At 47.3% G+C, this 21,264-nt stretch overlaps 1 protein-coding gene across 11 annotated transcripts in view; it reads right to left on the bottom strand.

Moving 5' to 3' along the window:
• Positions 1 to 10,071, bottom strand: part of hspg2.L (heparan sulfate proteoglycan 2 L homeolog) — a 112,525-nt gene extending 102,454 nt beyond the window's left edge. For 10 of the 11 annotated variants that reach the window (XM_041569902.1, XM_041569903.1, XM_041569898.1 and 7 more), the window contains exon 1: positions 9,704 to 10,071. In XM_041569902.1, coding sequence (XP_041425836.1) covers positions 9,704 to 9,781 — 78 coding nt within the window. In that variant the 5' untranslated portion in view covers positions 9,782 to 10,071. The remainder of the gene's footprint in view (positions 1 to 9,703) is intronic. The other variant, XM_018226510.2, reaches the window with a different exon arrangement.
• Positions 10,072 to 21,264: the final 11,193 nt, after the last annotated feature.

A 21,264-nucleotide genomic window follows, 5' to 3' on the forward strand; every position in this document is an offset into this window, starting at 1 on the left:
TAATAGTCTCTGGGAAGGGAGTGTGACTGTGGGATAGCAGGTATAGTAGGGAGAGATGGTGTCTATAGTAACAGTGGATAATAGTATCTGGGAAGGGAGTGTGACTGTGGTATAGCAGGTATAGTAGGGAGAGATGGTGCCTATAGTAACAGTGGATAATAGTCTCTGGGAAGGGAGTGTGACTGTGGGATAGCAGGTATAGTAGGGAGAGATGGTGTCTATAGTAACAGTGGGATAATAGTCTCTGGGAAGGGAGTGTGACTGTGGGATAGCAGGTATAGTAGGGAGAGATGGTGCCTATAGTAACAGTGGATAATAGTCTCTGGGAAGGGAGTGTGACTGTGGGATAGCAGGTATAGTAGGGAGAGATGGTGTCTATAGTAACAGTGGATAATAGTCTCTGGGAAGGGAATGTAATATCAGGTATAGTAGGGAGAGATGGTGTCTATAGTAACAGTGGGATAATAGGCTCTGGGAAGGAAGTGTGACTGTGGGATAGCAGGTATAGTAGGGAGAGATGGTGCCTATAGTAACAGTGGATAATAGTCTCTGGGAAGGGAGTGTGACTGTGGGATAGCAGGTATAGTAGGGAGAGATGGTGCCTATAGTAACAGTGGATAATAGTCTCTGGGAAGGGAGTGTGACTGTGGGATAGCAGGTATAGTAGGGAGAGATGGTGTCTATAGTAACAGTGGGATAATAGTCTCTGGGAAGGGAGTGTGACTGTGGTATAGCAGGTATAGTAGGGAGAGATGGTGTCTATAGTAACAGTGGATAATAGTCTCTGGGAAGGGAATGTAATATCAGGTATAGTAGGGAGAGATGGTGTCTATAGTAACAGTGGATAATAGTCTCTGGGAAGGGAGTGTGACTGTGGGATAGCAGGTATAGTAGGGAGAGATGGTGTCTATAGTAACAGTGGATAATAGTCTCTGGGAAGGGAGTGTGACTGTGGGATAGCAGGTATAGTAGGGAGAGATGGTGCCTATAGTAACAGTGGATAATAGTCTCTGGGAAGGGAGTGTGACTGTGGTATAGCAGGTATAGTAGGGAGAGATGGTGTCTATAGTAACAGTGGATAATAGTCTCTGGGAAGGGAATGTAATATCAGGTATAGTAGGGAGAGATGGTGCCTATAGTAACAGTGGATAATAGTCTCTGGGAAGGGAGTGTGACTGTGGGATAGCAGGTATAGTAGGGAGAAATGTGTCTATAGTAACAGTGGATAATAGTCTCTGGGAAGGGAGTGTGACTGTGGGATAGCAGGTATAGTAGGGAGAGATGGTGTCTATAGTAACAGTGGATAATAGTCTCTGGGAAGGGAGTGTGACTGTGGGATAGCAGGTATAGTAGGGAGAGATGTGTCTATAGTAACAGTGGATAATAGTCTCTGGGAAGGGAGTGTGACTGTGGGATAGCAGGTATAGTAGGGAGAGATGGTGTCTATAGTAACAGTGGATAATAGTCTCTGGGAAGGGAGTGTGACTGTGGGATAGCAGGTATAGTAGGGAGAGATGTGTCTATAGTAACAGTGGATAATAGTCTCTGGGAAGGGAGTGTGACTGTGGGATAGCAGGTATAGTAGGGAGAGATGTGTCTATAGTAACAGTGGATAATAGTCTCTGGGAAGGGAGTGTGACTGTGGGATAGCAGGTATAGTAGGGAGAGATGGTGCCTATAGTAACAGTGGATAATAGTCTCTGGGAAGGGAGTGTGACTGTGGGATAGCAGGTATAGTAGGGAGAGATGGTGCCTATAGTAACAGTGGATAATAGTCTCTGGGAAGGGAGTGTGACTGTGGGATAGCAGGTATAGTAGGGAGAGATGTGTCTATAGTAACAGTGGGATAATAGTCTCTGGGAAGGGAGTGTGACTGTGGGATAGCAGGTATAGTAGGGAGAGATGTGTCTATAGTAACAGTGGATAATAGTCTCTGGGAAGGGAGTGTGACTGTGGGATAGCAGGTATAGTAGGGAGAGATGGTGTCTATAGTAACAGTGGATAATAATCTCTGGGAAGGGAGTGTGACTGTGGGATAGCAGGTATAGTAGGGAGAGGTGGTGTCTATAGTAACAGTGGATAATAATCTCTGGGAAGGGAGTGTGACTGTGGGATAGCAGGTATAGTAGGGAGAGGTGGTGTCTATAGTAACAGTGGATAATAATCTCTGGGAAGGGAGTGTGACTGTGGGATAGCAGGTATAGTAGGGAGAGGTGGTGTCTATAGTAACAGTGGATAATAGTCTCTGGGAAGGGAGTGTGACTGTGGGATAGCAGGTATAGTAGGGAGAGATGGTGTCTATAGTAACAGTGGATAATAGTCTCTGGGAAGGGAGTGTGACTGTGGGATAGCAGGTATAGTAGGGAGAGGTGGTGTCTATAGTAACAGTGGATAATAGTCTCTGGGAAGGGAGTGTGACTGTGGGATAGCAGGTATAGTAGGGAGAGGTGGTGTCTATAGTAACAGTGGATAATAGTCTCTGGGAAGGGAGTGTGACTGTGGGATAGCAGGTATAGTAGGGAGAGATGGTGTCTATAGTAACAGTGGATAATAGTCTCTGGGAAGGGAGTGTGACTGTGGGATAGCAGGTTTAGTAGGGAGAGATGTGTCTATAGTAACAGTGGATAATAGTCTCTGGGAAGGGAGTGTGACTGTGGGATAGCAGGTATAGTAGGGAGAGATGGTGTCTATAGTAACAGTGGGATAATAGTCCTCTGGGAAGGGAGTGTGACTGTGGGATAGCAGGTATAGTAGGGAGAGATGGTGCCTATAGTAACAGTGGATAATAGTCTCTGGGAAGGGAGTGTGACTGTGGGATAGCAGGTATAGTAGGGAGAGATGGTGTCCTATAGTAAACAGTGGATAATAGTATCTGGGAAGGGAGTGTGACTGTGGTATAGCAGGTATAGTAGGGAGAGATGGTGCCTATAGTAACAGTGGATAATAGTCTCTGGGAAGGGAGTGTGACTGTGGGATAGCAGGTATAGTAGGGAGAGATGGTGTCTATAGTAACAGTGGGATAATAGTCTCTGGGAAGGGAGTGTGACTGTGGGATAGCAGGTATAGTAGGGAGAGATGGTGCCTATAGTAACAGTGGATAATAGTCTCTGGGAAGGGAGTGTGACTGTGGGATAGCAGGTATAGTAGGGAGAGATGGTGTCTATAGTAACAGTGGATAATAGTCTCTGGGAAGGGAATGTAATATCAGGTATAGTAGGGAGAGATGGTGTCTATAGTAACAGTGGGATAATAGGCTCTGGGAAGGAAGTGTGACTGTGGGATAGCAGGTATAGTAGGGAGAGATGGTGCCTATAGTAACAGTGGATAATAGTCTCTGGGAAGGGAGTGTGACTGTGGGATAGCAGGTATAGTAGGGAGAGATGGTGCCTATAGTAAACAGTGGATAATAGTCTCTGGGAAGGGAGTGTGACTGTGGGATAGCAGGTATAGTAGGGAGAGATGGTTGTCTATAGTAACAGTGGGATAATAGTCTCTGGGAAGGGAGTGTGACTGTGGTATAGCAGGTATAGTAGGGAGAGATGGTGTCTATAGTAACAGTGGATAATAGTCTCTGGGAAGGGAATGTAATATCAGGTATAGTAGGGAGAGATGGTGTCTATAGTAACAGTGGATAATAGTCTCTGGGAAGGGAGTGTGACTGTGGGATAGCAGGTATAGTAGGGAGAGATGGTGTCTATAGTAACAGTGGATAATAGTCTCTGGGAAGGGAGTGTGACTGTGGGATAGCAGGTATAGTAGGGAGAGATGGTGCCTATAGTAACAGTGGATAATAGTCTCTGGGAAGGGAGTGTGACTGTGGTATAGCAGGTATAGTAGGGAGAGATGGTGTCTATAGTAACAGTGGATAATAGTCTCTGGGAAGGGAATGTAATATCAGGTATAGTAGGGAGAGATGGTGCCTATAGTAACAGTGGATAATAGTCTCTGGGAAGGGAGTGTGACTGTGGGATAGCAGGTATAGTAGGGAGAAATGTGTCTATAGTAACAGTGGATAATAGTCTCTGGGAAGGGAGTGTGACTGTGGGATAGCAGGTATAGTAGGGAGAGATGGTGTCTATAGTAACAGTGGATAATAGTCTCTGGGAAGGGAGTGTGACTGTGGGATAGCAGGTATAGTAGGGAGAGATGTGTCTATAGTAACAGTGGATAATAGTCTCTGGGAAGGGAGTGTGACTGTGGGATAGCAGGTATAGTAGGAGAGATGGTGTCTATAGTAACAGTGGATAATAGTCTCTGGGAAGGGAGTGTGACTGTGGGATAGCAGGTATAGTAGGGAGAGATGTGTCTATAGTAACAGTGGATAATAGTCTCTGGGAAGGGAGTGTGACTGTGGGATAGCAGGTATAGTAGGGAGAGATGTGTCTATAGTAACAGTGGATAATAGTCTCTGGGAAGGGAGTGTGACTGTGGGATAGCAGGTATAGTAGGGAGAGATGGTGCCTATAGTAACAGTGGATAATAGTCTCTGGGAAGGGAGTGTGACTGTGGGATAGCAGGTATAGTAGGGAGAGATGGTGCCTATAGTAACAGTGGATAATAGTCTCTGGGAAGGGAGTGTGACTGTGGGATAGCAGGTATAGTAGGGAGAGATGTGTCTATAGTAACAGTGGGATAATAGTCTCTGGGAAGGGAGTGTGACTGTGGGATAGCAGGTATAGTAGGGAGAGATGTGTCTATAGTAACAGTGGGATAATAGTCTCTGGGAAGGGAGTGTGACTGTGGGATAGCAGGTATAGTAGGGAGAGATGGTGTCTATAGTAACAGTGGATAATAATCTCTGGGAAGGGAGTGTGACTGTGGGATAGCAGGTATAGTAGGGAGAGGTGGTGTCTATAGTAACAGTGGATAATAATCTCTGGGAAGGGAGTGTGACTGTGGGATAGCAGGTATAGTAGGGAGAGGTGGTGTCTATAGTAACAGTGGATAATAATCTCTGGGAAGGGAGTGTGACTGTGGGATAGCAGGTATAGTAGGGAGAGGTGGTGTCTATAGTAACAGTGGATAATAGTCTCTGGGAAGGGAGTGTGACTGTGGGATAGCAGGTATAGTAGGGAGAGATGGTGTCTATAGTAACAGTGGATAATAGTCTCTGGGAAGGGAGTGTGACTGTGGGATAGCAGGTATAGTAGGGAGAGGTGGTGTCTATAGTAACAGTGGATAATAGTCTCTGGGAAGGGAGTGTGACTGTGGGATAGCAGGTATAGTAGGGAGAGGTGGTGTCTATAGTAACAGTGGATAATAGTCTCTGGGAAGGGAGTGTGACTGTGGGATAGCAGGTATAGTAGGGAGAGATGGTGTCTATAGTAACAGTGGATAATAGTCTCTGGGAAGGGAGTGTGACTGTGGGATAGCAGGTATAGTAGGGAGAGATGGTGTCTATAGTAACAGTGGATAATAGTCTCTGGGAAGGGAGTGTGACTGTGGGATGTCTATAGTAACAGAGGGATAGTAGTCATATTAGCCATATTTAGAAGGGTGACTCATTTGGGCCTTGCTCACTCGCCTTCCTGCTTTGTCCCAAATTTAGGACTAACAGGACATTCCTTTGGCTGCCATAGAATTGGGGACAAAACAAGGAAGCTGAGCTAATACAGAGGAAACACAGGATTTTGCATTTGCCTTTAATAAACTGCCTATTGTACTGAGGTTGGTGTGTGATTTCCTGAGAGCATTGGATTCTGTAGCTGTGGGCGGGAGCTGCCATACTGTTTGACTAGACAATACATAAGGGGCTGGAGGACATTATTTGCACATGGGGCGGGAGCTGCCATACTGTGTCTCTACCCATTGAATGATACAAGGTGCACAGTGTCCTTTAATTATAAAGGAGCCCCTTAGACTTTCATTGTATTCACTTACATTAAGATGCAGGGGGGTCCCCACTCAGGAGACAGTTGAGCAGATAAAGCGGAAGGGCCCCGGGAGTCTAATCTTCATTATAAAGGAGCCGCCCCCCAGCTCACTCCCAATTAGTCGGCTCCTTTCTTTCCCCCCCTGATCAATTTCCAACTCAAACAGAGATTTCACGCTCTGGGCCAGACTGGGGGGGGGGGTCAATGAACGGAGACGGAATCTCCCCCCTTCCCCTGACACCTGGATACCGCCCCCCACTGACTCCTGGGACCAGGGGGACAACAGAGCTGACAATTGTTTCTCACCAAACCGACAAAATACACAAGAAAATAGAAAATGTGTGAGTGTCACGTACACAACCCCCCAATCCCAGGCTCCAGTAATTCTGTAATTGGGGGGGGGGGTATTCCCCATGTATCAGCCCCACAGTGACCCAAATACATTGTATCCCCCCAATATACTGACACACCCAAAAACTACAGTAAGTGGGATACACTGTATCACTATATTTCCTGTACAACCCGCAGACACACCCACATAGACTGTAACGCTGATACAATTTGTCGCTATGTAGGAACCTATGAGAAAGATTTGGGGTACAGGGAGGAAACCCACAAACTCGGTGCAGTTGCTGCTCTGGTTGGAATCAAATGAAAGACCCCCAGCCCAGCCAACAACACACATACACATACACACACACACACATATATACACAGACACACACATATATATACACACACAGATACACACAGATACAGATACACACACATACACAGATATATACACACACACACAACACATCTATACATACACAGACACACACATATATATATATACACACACACACAGATACACACACACATATATACATACGCAGACACACACATATACACACACACAGATACACACAGATACAGATACACAGACACACACACACACACAACACATATATACATACACAGACACACACATATATATACACAAACACACACACAACACATATATACACACACAGACACACACACACAACACATATATACACACACAGACACACACACACATACACACACACACAGATACACACAGATACAGATACACAGACACACACATACACACATATATATACACACACACACAACACATATATACACACACACACACATACACACACATATACACACACATACTGCTTGTGGAAGGCTCTGTGTGTACTTGTGTGTCTGTTGTTTGTGCCACTAAGAAGCCCCCCTGTAACTGACAGCAGGTGGGACGGCTAAAGGGGATATTTCCCAGGGGACAGAGGGTGAGTCTCCCCCAGAGGAGGTTCTTGTTCCCCCAACTGAGTGGTCAGTGTGAGTTGGGAGAGTCTCTCGGCCCCCGGCTGGGGGACATGAATCCCTGGAATTCCCAGGCAGCTATTTATACCCGGGGGCAGTTATTCTGAGCGGGGGGATTGTTACACGACTTGCTCAGGTTCTACATGTGTCACACTGGGGGGGGGAATATCACAGGAGCCCATTCCCCACATCCAGTCTCATACACATGATATTGTATCTTATATTAGTTCTATATGTCCCACTCACTCCCATTACTGCTCCAACTGCCACAAGATACTACAGAGTGGAGCTGAACTGGGCTCAGTGTAGTAAATACCCCAACATATTCCCACCCCCCACACCCCAAGCACAATGCTGGAGCCCCACACAAAAGAGACTGACTTTTAAGATGGTGACGACCTACAACTGCAAGAAACACAATAAGTCTACAGACAATGACTGAAGGCAACACTGATATAAGATTTTATTATTGCCCTCTTCTCCTACTGTCTCCATCTTCTCCTACTGTCTCCATCTTCTCCAACTGTCTCCATCTTACAGAACCGTCTCCATCTTCTCCTACTGTCTCCATCTTCTCCTACTGTCTCCATCTTACCCAACCGTCTCCTTATTACCCAACCATCTCCATCTTGCTCTACTGTCTCTATCTTGTCCTACTGACTCCATCTTGTCCTACTGTCTCCCTCTTGTCCTACTGTCTCCATCTTGTCCTACTGTCTCCCTCTTGTCCTACTGTCTCCATCTTCTCCTACTGTCTCCCTCTTACCCAACTATCTCCATCTTACCCAACCGTCTCCATCTTGCCCTACTGTCTCCATCTTGTCCTACTGTCTCCATCTTGTCCTACTGTCTCCCTCTTGTCCTACTGTCTCCCTCTTGTCCTACTGTCTCCATTTTGTCCTACTGTCTCTCTCTTGTTCTACTGTCTCCCTCTTGCCCAACCATCTCCATCTTACCCAACCGTCTCCATTTTGCCCAACTGTCTCCATCTTGTCCTACTGTCTCTCTCTTGTTCTACTGTCTCCCTGTTGCGCAACTATCTCCATCTTACCCAACCGTCTCCATCTTGCCCAACCGTCTCCATCTTGCCTTACAGTCTCCATCTTGCCCAACCGTCTCCATCTTGCCTTACAGTCTCCATCTTGTCCAACCGTCTCCCTCTTGCCCAACTGTCTCCATCTTGTCCTACAGTCTCCATCTTTTCCTGCAGCCTCCATGTTGCACTACTGTCTCCATCATGTGTTGCTGTTCCCATTGAGCCTCACTGTTACCCTCAGGTCAATAGAAAGTCAACCCAACTGGGACCCTCAAAGACACTTTGACTCTTGATTTCAAACTGAAATAATTATTTGTTTGTTTTGTAGTTGAGAGACACTGGGAGTTGTTCCCAGAGACAAAATAATGACGTATTTACTATATGAACCCCTGCACTCACCACTCTGGGACATAATGATTAAAGGGCAAGTAAGACTGTGCTCGAGCAGTTACACCTCACTATTGGGTTAGGGATTGAGGAAGGAATTGTTGTGTGGGGCCCAGACAGTGATTGAAGTGCAGTTGGCGCATATACTGCCCAGTCCCTTGTTGGTGATCACCGGGGCATGAGGGAGTCACTGAACATTCACATCCAGTTTATTTAACCTGGGGATTAGCAGCAAAATGTGACATTCCTTCCCAGGGTTGCTGTTTTGCATATAGAATGGGGGAGGGACTCTATAATCCTCTCTCTATGTTAATAAACCTTATACCACCCCGCAAAGGAATGGCGGCAACATGAGGCGAGTTTGAGCAGAGACGTGAGTGGAGCCAAAACCTCATAAAGCGACAGAGACCCACCCAGGAACCCACAGCAAATTGAGGCAGGAGGGCCCCTATTTATATTGGATTTGCTCAGAGTATCAGGAGACAAGAGGTCCCGTCTGTCACCCACTGGAGGGAGGGGCAAAGCAAAGAGACACCCGGCTCCTGTAGCCTCAGCTCAGCGGGGCCCCGTGGGGCCAATATATATATATATACAGACATTAACTAGACCCTTCCTCTCCCCTCTCTCACTTTACACGGCTGCACACAATCACTGACAGACACTGAGCTCAAGAGCTTACAATCTAACCTGCCAGAAACATGTGTAAAGACCCTGAAATGTGGGCATTGGGGCATGAAAGTCATATTTATACTTTATATGGGGGTGACACAGGGATAATGTGGGACCCCCCCACAGTATCTACCCCCCCACACACACACAGTCTGTAGGGCCCAGAGACAGGGGGTACAGGGAGTTACAGTTCAGCATTTAGGGGAGATCTCAGTGTCTCTGGGGCAAGAAAGGAATTATTTACCCTGGGGGCAGGTGCAGATAAATCTACAGAATAAAATGATTGCCCCAGGGGGGTCACTATCTGCAATGGGATGTGCAACTGTCAGTTCAGAGAACAGGGGGGTCCCCACTATTGGGGGTCAGACTGAATATTTTATAGAGAAATAAAGTCACTTACCGGGGGCACAAGCAGCAGAGACACAAACAGGAGCAGGGGGGCCCCAGGGGCCACAGGTCCCCTGAGTCTCCGGATCATCCCGAGTCTTGTCCCGAGCCCAGAGCAGCCGAGGGGTCGCGCACAGTCAGTGCAGGAAGTCGGGGGTCGCTCGGGATTGGGGTGTCAGGCTCCAGGTAATAGAGGGGTTCAGCATACAAGTCTGGGGGTTCAGTGACTGGAGGGGATTTGGGGGAACCCCACTCACATCCAGCTGGGGGGTCGCAGGGCAGTTTCCTGGAAGTTTCCCCGGGATTCACTCCCCAACTCCCGGCAGCAGAGAAGAGACTGAGCCGAGAGACTCCCAAAGAATCTGCCAGGAATGTGCGGAGAGAGGGGGAGAGGGGCGGGGTAAGTGCGAGGGGCGGGGCTACTGCATCCAGACTGTTACTGCCTGGCGCTGCCATATTGACTCACTGCTCCTTGTACTCTCACTACTGACTCGTCTACCGGCTCCTGCGGCATGTAATGGGCTCAACAGCGGTGCTGCCATACTGAACTCTGCACTCAGCTCTGCACTGAGCTCTGCACAAGGAACCTAAACAGTTAATTCATCTCATCACACTGACACCCACATACAGATTTCACTTGTATGTAATAACCCCACGCATTGAGCTGCCATAACAAATCTATATTTACTTACATACACACGTCACAGGGCTATGAAGTCACTGAGGGGGTCTGTGACCATATAAAGGCACAAGGCTGCAGGCTGAGTTATACAGGGAACTCTGAGTATCACTCATGTATTATAAGGGATAATGTACCCCCTACTGTAAATGATAAGGATATTAGAAGTCACTGAGGGGTTGTTCTGTGACCATATAAAGACACAAGGCTGCAGGCTGAGTTATACAGGGAACTCTGAGTATCACTCATGTATTATTAGAGATAATGTACCCCCTACTGTAAATGATAAGGATATTAGAAGTCACTGAGGGGTTGTTCTGTGACCATATAAAGGCACAAGGCTGCAGGCTGAGTTATACAGGGAACTCTGAGTATCACTCATGTATTATAAGGGATAATGTACCCCCTACTGTAAATGATAAGGATATTAGAAGTCACTGAGGGGTTGTTCTGTGACCATATAAAGGCATAAGGCTACAGGCTGAGTTATACAGGGAACTCTGAGTATCACTCATGTATTATAAGGGATAATGTACCCCCTACTGTAAATGATAAGGATATTAGAAGTCACTGAGGGGTTGTGACCATATAAAGGCACAAGGCTGCAGGCTGAGTTATACAGGGAACTCTGAGTATCACTCATGTATTATAAGGGATAATGTACCCCCTACTGTAAATGATAAGGATATTAGAAGTCACTGAGGGGTTGTTCTGTGACCATATAAAGGCACAAGGCTGCAGGCTGAGTTATACAGGGAACTCTGAGTATCACTCATGTATTATAAGGGATAATGTACCCCCTACTGTAAATGATAAGGATATCAGAAATCACTGAGGGGTTGTTCTGTGACCATATAAAGGCACAAGGCTGCAGGCTGAGTTATACAGGGAACTCTGAGTATCACTCATGTATTATAAGGGATAATGTACCCCCTACTGTAAATGATAAGGATATTAGAAGTCACTGAGGGGTTGTTCTGTGACCATATAAAGACACAAGGCTACAGGCTGAGTTATACAGGGAACTCTGAGTATCACTCATGTATTATAAGGGATAATGTACCCCCTACTGTAAATGATAAGGATATTAGAAGTCACTGAGGGGTTGTTCTGTGACCATATAAAGGCACAAGGCTGCAGGCTGAGTTATACAGGGAACTCTGAGTATCACTCATGTATTATAAGGGATAAAGAACCTTTGCAGGGGACTCTGACCTGTATAATAAAGAAGCAGATGTAGAAAAAAGAATAAAGGACAAGTTAAAATGGGGATACAAACGTTGGGTGTCAGAGTGGATGTTGTGGTTGCAGATCAGGGATATAGAAGTGTCAGTCCTTTCAGTTAGAAAATTAATCCAGATCTACTTAATTCTACAATGGGAGCCACATACACCGATCCCAAGGGAACAAATAGAATAATGGGGAGATTTCCTCTATAAGAAGAAAATAAAAGACAAGGTTGAGGATAAAAACTAAGAACAGCCTATTTATTAACATTCATAACTATTGTTTTCTAGTTACAGAGATACTGACATTAACTCAGAACAAAGATGTAAAATACAACAAAAAGGTGAAATATCGTTTTTAAAATCTTATATTTTTTGGCTGCAATACAATACTAATGTCATGTACTGTTAGATGTAATCCTCATATTGAGAGGTTTTGTTTCCTTTCTTTTTTTATGCAGAGCTGTGAAATATGTTGGCCCTCTAAAAATACATAATATTCAAAATAATAATAATAATAATAATAATACTGTTGTCCAGCCAGTACGATAATCAGACTCATGTTAGTAAATGAACAGTATATTATCGTTGATCAGGCACCTATCATAATACGACTCATTGCTATACTCGATAAGCTCCACCGCGACTAACTTCCTTCCGCTTTCCTGTTCCTGCACCATGGGAAAGAGAACAGCCCAGGACGCAAGGAAGCATACAAGAGCAAATTCAGAGATACTTCTTGTTACACCTTCCCTAACGTAACCTACAACTGGGGAGATTGATCCTTCCTCCAACTTTACCCTCAGGGATGGCTCTCCCTACATCAATCCTTTCCGCAACACCACCTGACCAATGCGGGATACATGTAGAACAGCCCAGGAGCAGGAAGTACAGAGAATCAGAGCTCTTACCTGGGTATACTGGGGGAGTTGAATTCATTACCCAGGGAGGTTCCATTGTCTGGACCCATGGAAAAGAACAGCCCCCAGGAGGCAGAAGTAGCAGAGAATCAGAAGCGCTGTGACCTGCCGGTAAGTACTGGGGGATAGTTGGATTCACTTACCCAGGGGGACGGTTCCTGTCTGACATGGGGAAGAGAGACAGCCTCCCAAGGCGCAGATCACTCACCACCACCTAACATGAGAATCCAGAGCTCTTGTTTACCCATGCGTCGTTTGTATACAGCTTAACGGTGGCGTCTACGAAACTTAGATATCACACTTACCAGGGGATGTTTCCTGTCCTACCTGGTTCTAACAGGCAAAAGCATCATCACTACACAGTTATTCGTGTCTGGCTCCTCGCCATCTACCTTTCTAGTTTCGTGAAACGAACGATTATTCACTATCGTTGGCAACTTTTACTGCTCCTGACATGGCAGATTATTCTACGCTCCAATACTATACCACGTTACACTCCCGAACGCCCCACCTAAATCCAGTCCAGCTTACATAATCCTTAATATCTGCGACCTACGAATACTAAAACTCGTGATGACATGGCACCTAATAGAGAGTGTTCTGTGGGTCACAGGAGCTGATGTTGCTCACGGGTAAAAAAGGTTGGGGACCCCTGCACTAGGGGATCTGAAGGGGGGGGCAGGTAACCACATACAGTGTCCTGGACAGTAGTGGAATCTGGAACCTCATGTTCTCCAGCTCCTACACCTACTGCCCTCTCTCCTTATGTACTGCCAGTTTCTCATCTAGTGAAGTGCCCGTCTCTTATAAAGTGCAGTGCCAGTCTCTCATCTAGTGCAGTGCCAGTCTCTTATCCAGTGCAGTGCCAGTCTCTCATGTAGTGCAGTGCCAGTCTCTTATAAAGTGCAGTGCCAGTCTCTTATCCAGTGCAATGCCAGTCTCTCATCTAGTGAAGTGCCAGTCTCTCCCCTGGTGCAGTGCCAGTCTCTCATCTAGTGAAGTGCCTGTCTCCCCATGTGCAGTGCCAGTCTCTTATCCAGTGCAGTGCCAGTCTCTCATCTAGTGAAGTGCCTGTCTCCCCATGTGCAGTGCCTACTCTATACTACCATTTACTTCATTTGTACTCAGCTGACTAGCTCACCTGCCCATTGGTTCTTACTTACCAATACCCCCCATTCGCCGTACGACACTCAGTTAGTTCACTAGTCAATACAAGTCTCTTCGCTTCAGTGCCTTCTATGAGCTCACGCTTCGCTACAACGCCACCTATAACTCTGCCTCACCTGTCCCAAGACTAAACCTTCTACAAGACTTATGCGTACAATACCCCCTCATTTGATCTCATGGTTACAGTAAGTAGGCTCGTCAGAAGGATGCTCTATGCCCATGACTAATCTGATTAGCCGTCGACGATATCCTGCTCAGCGACGACATGGTCCTCAATCACAGTTCAATCGGCTTACATAGCTGCAGTTACGTGTGACACATTATCCCTATCCAACACATTGTGACTACATACTCCCAACAATACACACTCAACAAAACTCATTTCGTTACCACGTACTACCATTCTTCCCTCGGTACTTGCACTCGAACGTGTTCTCATAGCATACGCACCTCAACCCACACCGTCACCTGTCATTTTTTACCTTCCCACTTCCCCCTTCCTCCACCTACTTTTTGTGAACTTCCAAATAATCAAACAAAAATACTTACACATTCATCGTACCCCACCCCAGCTCTGTGTCTAATGCCGCTCACCGCGCGAGCGGTGCCAGTGCGTCCATACAACAATCAGAGCCGACACCTCCTACTTTTAACTATTCAGTCGACAGTGCACGCACCTATTCTTTACTCAGTCATTTTTCTGAGATATACGAGAAGGAGTGCAGGTGTGCCCGCAGGGGAACATTGCCTTCATTGTAAACCTGATTGATAAACTACCCTAACCTACACCAATTCAGCCTCACGCTTCTTTTTTAGCAAAGAATACGTGCACATTCAGACCTTAGCCCTCTCGTATTTCATGTCCCCTACAACATACTAGCCAGCCTGCCAATGACGCTACCCACACCTAAGCATATAGTTCCCTCTGCCAAAGACCAGGAGTTATAGGAAATGGATTTATGATTGTGCCAACTTCCCATTGTCTCTGAGAGATTCCCATCTTTCCATACTTGGAATCTCACACACTCATACACTTCCAGGTGTCTCTGCCCACAGCCTTGTGCCCCTGGCATTTGTTCCCCCTGTGCCACAGACTGTGCCAGTGTGATCCCCTCATTCTACCTGTGGTCTCACGTCTTGTGCCTCAAGATTTACACACTGTGCCCAGAGTCACTGACAATGCTGATGCCACTCAGTCTTCTTGGGATCTCATGAGTCTCTGCCCGGGGTCTTGTGCCCTCTCGTGAGTTGGTTATCATTGGGGCTCAGAGCTAACATTCACCAAAAATCATCACCTTGGTTAAACCTGACCGACATACAAGGTTCATCAAATGCCCATGTGTAACTCTCACCCCGCCTCAATCCACTTGACTGGTACCACCTGCGTCTGTATTGCCACACCAGTTTTCACACACTCCCTCCCTTCCTTCATCCCATCACCCGACTCCACTTCCTCCCCACCCACTCTCTACTCTCTCCTCATCACTCCCAACATCCACGTTCGATTCCTCAACCCCCCCTTCTACTCCATAAGCTTCTATAGGACTTACATCATACACCATACCCCTACCCACCCTACCTTCCCCCCCCCCACTCCCCCCCCTCGGCCCATCCTGCTCACCTCTGACCACACCGAGACCTACGGATTCTACCTTACAAATGGATCGCCGCCTCCGATGTCTGTCGCTTCTGCACCATGTACCGCCTCAGCTCTAAGACCAGCAACAAATGCCCCCGCCTCTGTACTGGCGCAGGTAGCCAGCGGACCACAGATGTATCCACATCTCTATTGCCCCATCTCTACACGCAATCACCTCCTCTCATATACACTCCGAGATTCACCGCACCCCCGCTCCCTGTACACCCAAATATATGAACGTCATTTTATCCCCTCTCTTGTTCATTTTACAGCCTCTAACTCCTACTTTCCTACGTACTCAGCTTCGACTCTCCAGCCCCACCTGAATTCACATCCATCGATCCAGCAGTTAGCTACATCCTTGCTGTTAGTCATTGCAGAGCGATCTCGTGGTTCAACTCTTCGGAAGGCCCATACCGTTCCCAACAATCGCACCAAACGCAAGAACCCATAGTACCGACAGACCTGTAAGGTTGTCGCCACGACTTCGCCAAGTTCCCCTGTCCTTACGGACCTTCACACACGTCTCCGAGTGCTCCATGCATCCACTACCCGCATGTATGCCCCGTGTGCCACGTATCTGATCTCTACCTACAGGCTGCTCCACTCTAGTGCAGTCTCGATCATACTAGAATGCCCTTCCAAGTGCCAGTTCATTCATATACCTAGTCGTAGCCATGCTCGCCACCTAGTCATTCAGCTCTGTACCCCCAGGCTTGCTCGCCCCCACGATCGGTCTCACATGCCTCCAAGCTTCCACCAGATCGTTCATCACCTAGTAGATTACCTCTAATATTTTCCTCGTAGTGCCCACCATAGTCTGTCCGAGCTCAGATTACAGGCTGCCGCCGGTGCTCTCACTGTAAGCTGCTTTGCTGCAGCTGCGATCCTGAGTATACTCAAACACTAGTCTTGCCCATAGATGCTCAGTTCTGCCTCCTGTGCAGTTGCCAGTCTGCCACCTAGTGCTCAGTGTCAGTCCTCTACCCTATTGCGGAGTCCAGTCTGCACACTTCCCCCATCGTTTACTTCTATGTCGTCCCCACTCTTCCTACTATAACTCAGCTCCTACCGACATCATTCAGTTGCCATGAGACCTCTTGTCTTCACGCGCATGCCTCTAGTGTCAGTCTCTCCCTAAGTGCAGTGCCAGTCTCTCACCTAGTGCAGTGCCAGTCTGTCCCCAGGTGCAGTGCCAGTCTTTCATCTAGTGCAGTGCCAGTCTGTCTCCTGGTGAAGTGCCAGCCTCTCTCCTAGTGCAGTGCCAGTCTATCACCTATTGCAGCGCCAGTTTGACCCCAGGTGCAGTGCCAGTCTCTGATCTAGTCCAGTACCAGTCTCTCACCTAGTGCAGTGCCAGTCTGTCTCCTGGTGCAGTGCCAGTCTATCATCTATTGCAGTGCCAGTTTGTCCCCAGGTGCAGTGCCAGTCTCTCATCTAGTGCAGTGCATGTCTGTCTCCTGGTGCAGTGCCAGTCTCCCACCTAGTGCAGTGCCAGTCTCTCACCTATTGCAGCGCCAGTCTGTCCCCAGGTGCAGTGCCAGTCTCTCATCTAGTGCAGTGCCAGTCTGTCTCCTGGTGCAGTGCCAGTCTCTCTCCTAGTGCAGTGCCAGTCTCTCACCTACTGCAGTGCCAGTCTGTCTCCTGGTGCAGTGCCAGTCTCCCACCTAGTGCAGTGCCAGTCTCTCACCTAGTGCAGTGCCAGTCTGTCTCCTGGTGCAGTGCCAGTCTCTCTCCTAGTGCAGTGCCAGTCTCTCACCTAGTGCAGTGCCAGTTTGTCCCCAGGTGCAGTGCCAGTCTCTCATCTAGTGCAGTGCCAGTCTGTCTCCTGGTGCAGTGCCAGTCTCCCACCTAGTGCAGTGCCAGTCTCTCACCTACTGCAGTGCCAGTCTGTCTCCTGGTGCAGTGCCAGTCTCCCACCTAGTGCAGTGCCAGTCTCTCACCTAGTGCAGTGCCAGTCTGTCTCCTGGTGCAGTGCCAGTCTCTCTCCTAGTGCAGTACCAGTCTCTCACCTAGTGCAGTGCCAGTTTGTCCCCAGGTGCAGTGCCAGTCTCTCATCTAGTGCAGTGCCAGTCTGTCTCCTGGTGCAGTGCCAGTCTCCCACCTAGTGCAGTGCCAGTCTCTCACCTAGTGCAGTGCCAGTCTGTCTCCTGGTGCAGTGCCAGTCTCTCTCCTGGTGCAGTGCCAGTCTCTCACCTAGTGCAGTGCCAGTTTGTCCCCAGGTGCAGTGCCAGTCTCTCATCTAGTGCAGTGCCCGTCTGTCTCCTGGTGCAGTGCCAGTCTCCCACCTAGTGCAGTGCCAGTCTCTCACCTAGTGCAGTGCCTGTCTGTCTCCTGGTGCAGTGCCAGTCTCCCACCTAGTGCAGTACCAGTCTCATCTAGTGCAGTGCTGGCCTCTGCAGACACATTGGTTTGGGGGTACAATACCCCCCATTGCTCTCATGGTCACTTGTATTGGTGATGATTGAGTGACATCATCACCATGTCAATTATTCTGCCAATTCTGGAGCTTCTGTTGGTAAGAGCAGAGGAAAATACCCAGTGCCAGTATTACTACCACTTTTATAGCTCATGTTATTTAAAGGGAAACTACAAAACCAAACAATAAAATAACAACTTTCCAAAAATGTTCTAACCAATGATTTTAGATTCCCATAAATGTGCTAAGAGGCAACAGCCAATCAGATGCTTGCTTAGTTCTTCATGGTCTAGAACGGATAGAATATTAAGAACTAAGTGCTGATTGGTTGGTTAAGATTACTGCAGAGCCAACTTCTGGGACATCACAAAGCTGACATTCCCCTGGAAGCTGAGATGGGGCAGATGAAGGCCAGGAAGGTGCCCGTTATTAGGTTTTCCTCCATGTGGGACCACTACCAGTCTTTCCTCTGTCCCACCAGTCAGACATTGACTTTTCTGTGGTCCATTTTAACCTTTACCTTCAACCTTCCAATACCTGGAGAACTTACCAACAGAGTTACCAGGATTGGACTCCATACAGCAGACAAGCCTACGATCCATTGCCTGAATGACAGTAGAACTTGAAGTATCTCATTCTCAGAAGCCAACCTATGGGCCAATCACAGGCTGAGATTGAAGGAGAATGGTGCCATGTAGATTCCCTTAGTCAGTTTGAATGATTCAGGTTAATCCATAACTTTTATTGATATTTACTTAAATACCAGTGTCAACTAATGAAAGCCAATGTCACACTGGTCTTACTGACCTTGAGGCATTTACATGGGGCCACCAATTTGTCCTTTGTGCTGGGGAATAACAGAGGAGTTGAGAGGTGGGGTTTGGACAGAAGGAAGGGCTATAGTGGCGCCACACATTATACATTGTAAAACTGCTTGGATTTGTGTCTCCTTCTTAAACCTATTGCCCTTTCTTCTACTGAATCTCAGTTCCCATTACTAACCCTACTGAAACCTACTATCTACTGGCCCTGATAAAGCCTATTCCCCACCGCTGACCTCACTGATGTCTATTCCCCGCTGAAACCTTGGGAGATGCCACCACTAATGTATATTCCCAGCTGAAACCTTGGCAGATGCCACCACTGATTTATATTCCCATCTGAAACCTTGGCAGATGCCACCATTGATGTATATTCCCAGCTGAAACCTCGGCAGATGCCACCACTGATTTATATTCCCATTTGAAACCTTGGCAGATGCCACCACTGATGTATATTCCCATCTGAAACCTTGGGAGATGCCACCACTAATGTATATTCCCAGCTGAAACCTTGGCAGATGCCACCACTGATTTATATTCCCATCTGAAACCTTGGGAGATGCCACCACTAATGTATTTTCCCAGCTGAAAGCTTGGCAGATGCCACCACTAATAGCCCTACTAATGAACAGTCACCAGTGCTTGCCCTACAGATATATCATTACTGACCCTCCTGCAGCCTATTCCTTGTTACTGAGATAATGAAGGGGACCCCTAGCCCAATATTTATGACCATCTTGCAGCCAATCCCCATTATTTTGCCACTCTAATGTTAAGACACTACAGCAGGGCTCCCCAACCTTTTTTACTCGTGAGCCACATTTAAATGTAAAAAGACTTGACTAGAACCTCGTTGGCTAGAACTTTAATAGTGATGTCACTAGTGGGCTCCATGCCACCCCAGCAAAGCACCCACCTGCCAGGTGCCACAATCCATTAACCTTTATTGGGATTAACAGGGGTAAGTAATTTACCATAATAATTAAGGATCATGGACAATATAGAGAGATGTTGATGGAAGGACAGGGAGGGGAGGTTAAATAATTATAGGGCAGCGAGGGGGACATGAGAGGAGTGAGTGGGGGGCCCATTAGATGACTCATTAGATAACTGGAAGGATAAAGCTAATAAGGGAAAGAGAAGAAAGGGTTTAACGAGGGGAAAAGATGAAACAAGGGGCTTGGGATAAAGAGACAGGACAGGTCAGAGAGCGAGGGAAAGGCCTGAGGCAACAGGGGAATGTTGGATGGGGGGGCAGAGGGGCACAATGAGATGATTCTTAGTGGCACAGACACAAATATTTCTAATAGTCATTTTCTGCTTCTTTAACATTTCATGTTTCCAGTTTCAGTATTTAGACTTAAAATTGCCTGAAGCTAGAGAGGTGCCATGCTGTATAACTGGCAGTGGGTATGACAGGGCACACAGGCTGTGGGTACAGAGGGAGGAGGAGTTGCCATGCTGTATAACTGGCAGTGAGTGAATAGTTATGTTTTTGTACAGATCATTCCTTTACAATCCAGGGGTATCTTTGTACCCAGTGCCCAGCCTGGTGGCTTTTTATACCAATGTTCAATAGATCACAGCCCCTTTGTGGGCTTCACATGGCACATTCCTGGCATGTGTGTAGGGTTGGTACAAGGGGTGAGTGCCAGTCAGTCGGCAGGAATTATAGAGAAATCATCATTGGAAAAAGGAAAAACATGAGGAAGTCTCTGTGTCCCCTGATATCTCTATAGGAAGGAAGATCTGCTTCCCTGTGATTGTTGGATCCCCGATGTCAGCGGCACTGGGGAAACCCAGAAATTAGCACAAAGATTGTCCCAAATGAACCCAACACTGACAGGAACCTGATACTAATGGATCTGGGAGATTCTGCTGATGTGGGACAAGGGGAGGAATCACTGACTGAGATCAGAAAATGTAGAAGCCCATGATGATAGAGATGTGAGGGAGATGGAGAAGGGGGGGTTCATTGGCAGATTTCCTCACCCCCTAAACAGGACAATAGGATTAGGATCCCATGAATTATGGGGCTCTCTGCCTCCTCCCCAATTTCTCATTCCCAACCCAATTCGATTAATGTGCAGTTGCCCCTCCCATTGCTGCTTTAACTGCCCCGGGGCTTCTGGGAAGGTTCCACTAGATGTTGGGACATTGTTGCAGGGAGTTGTTACAGGGAGTTGTTGCAGGGAGTTGTTGCTGGGAGTTGCTTCCATTCAGCCACAAGACTATTAGTGAGGTTGGACAGTGATGTTGGGAATCAGACTCACAGTCGGGGTTCAAGTTCATCCCACAGGGGATCAGTTGGGTTGAGGTCAGTCAGGTTGTTCCCATCTCAGTAAAGTTATTCTGTAGGGTCCTGGCCCTGTGTATGGGGGGGGATTATTGTGCTGAAACAGGAAAGGTACCCCCAAAACATTCCATAAAGTAGGAAGCACGGAATTGTCAGTAATGTCACTGTAGTGTTAATTGTGGGGCGTATGGGAGAGGACAGTGTGTATTCAGGGGTACTGGGGTGGGGTTGTCACGGTGTTGCAATGGGACCACTGACACATTTTCTCGTACTTTTGGCGACTCCCTCCGGACGTGTCTCGCGTATTTTCTGTCTGTCGTCGGAACTCGTTCCCTATTGTTCTCTAACACTTCTGGGATTTGAGCGACTGCTGAAGAAAAAACAAACATGGAAAGCGGCCAATGGAA

The sequence above is a fragment of the Xenopus laevis genome, chromosome 7L (assembly GCF_017654675.1).
Source record: "Xenopus laevis strain J_2021 chromosome 7L, Xenopus_laevis_v10.1, whole genome shotgun sequence".
Lineage (NCBI taxonomy): Eukaryota > Metazoa > Chordata > Amphibia > Anura > Pipidae > Xenopus > Xenopus laevis.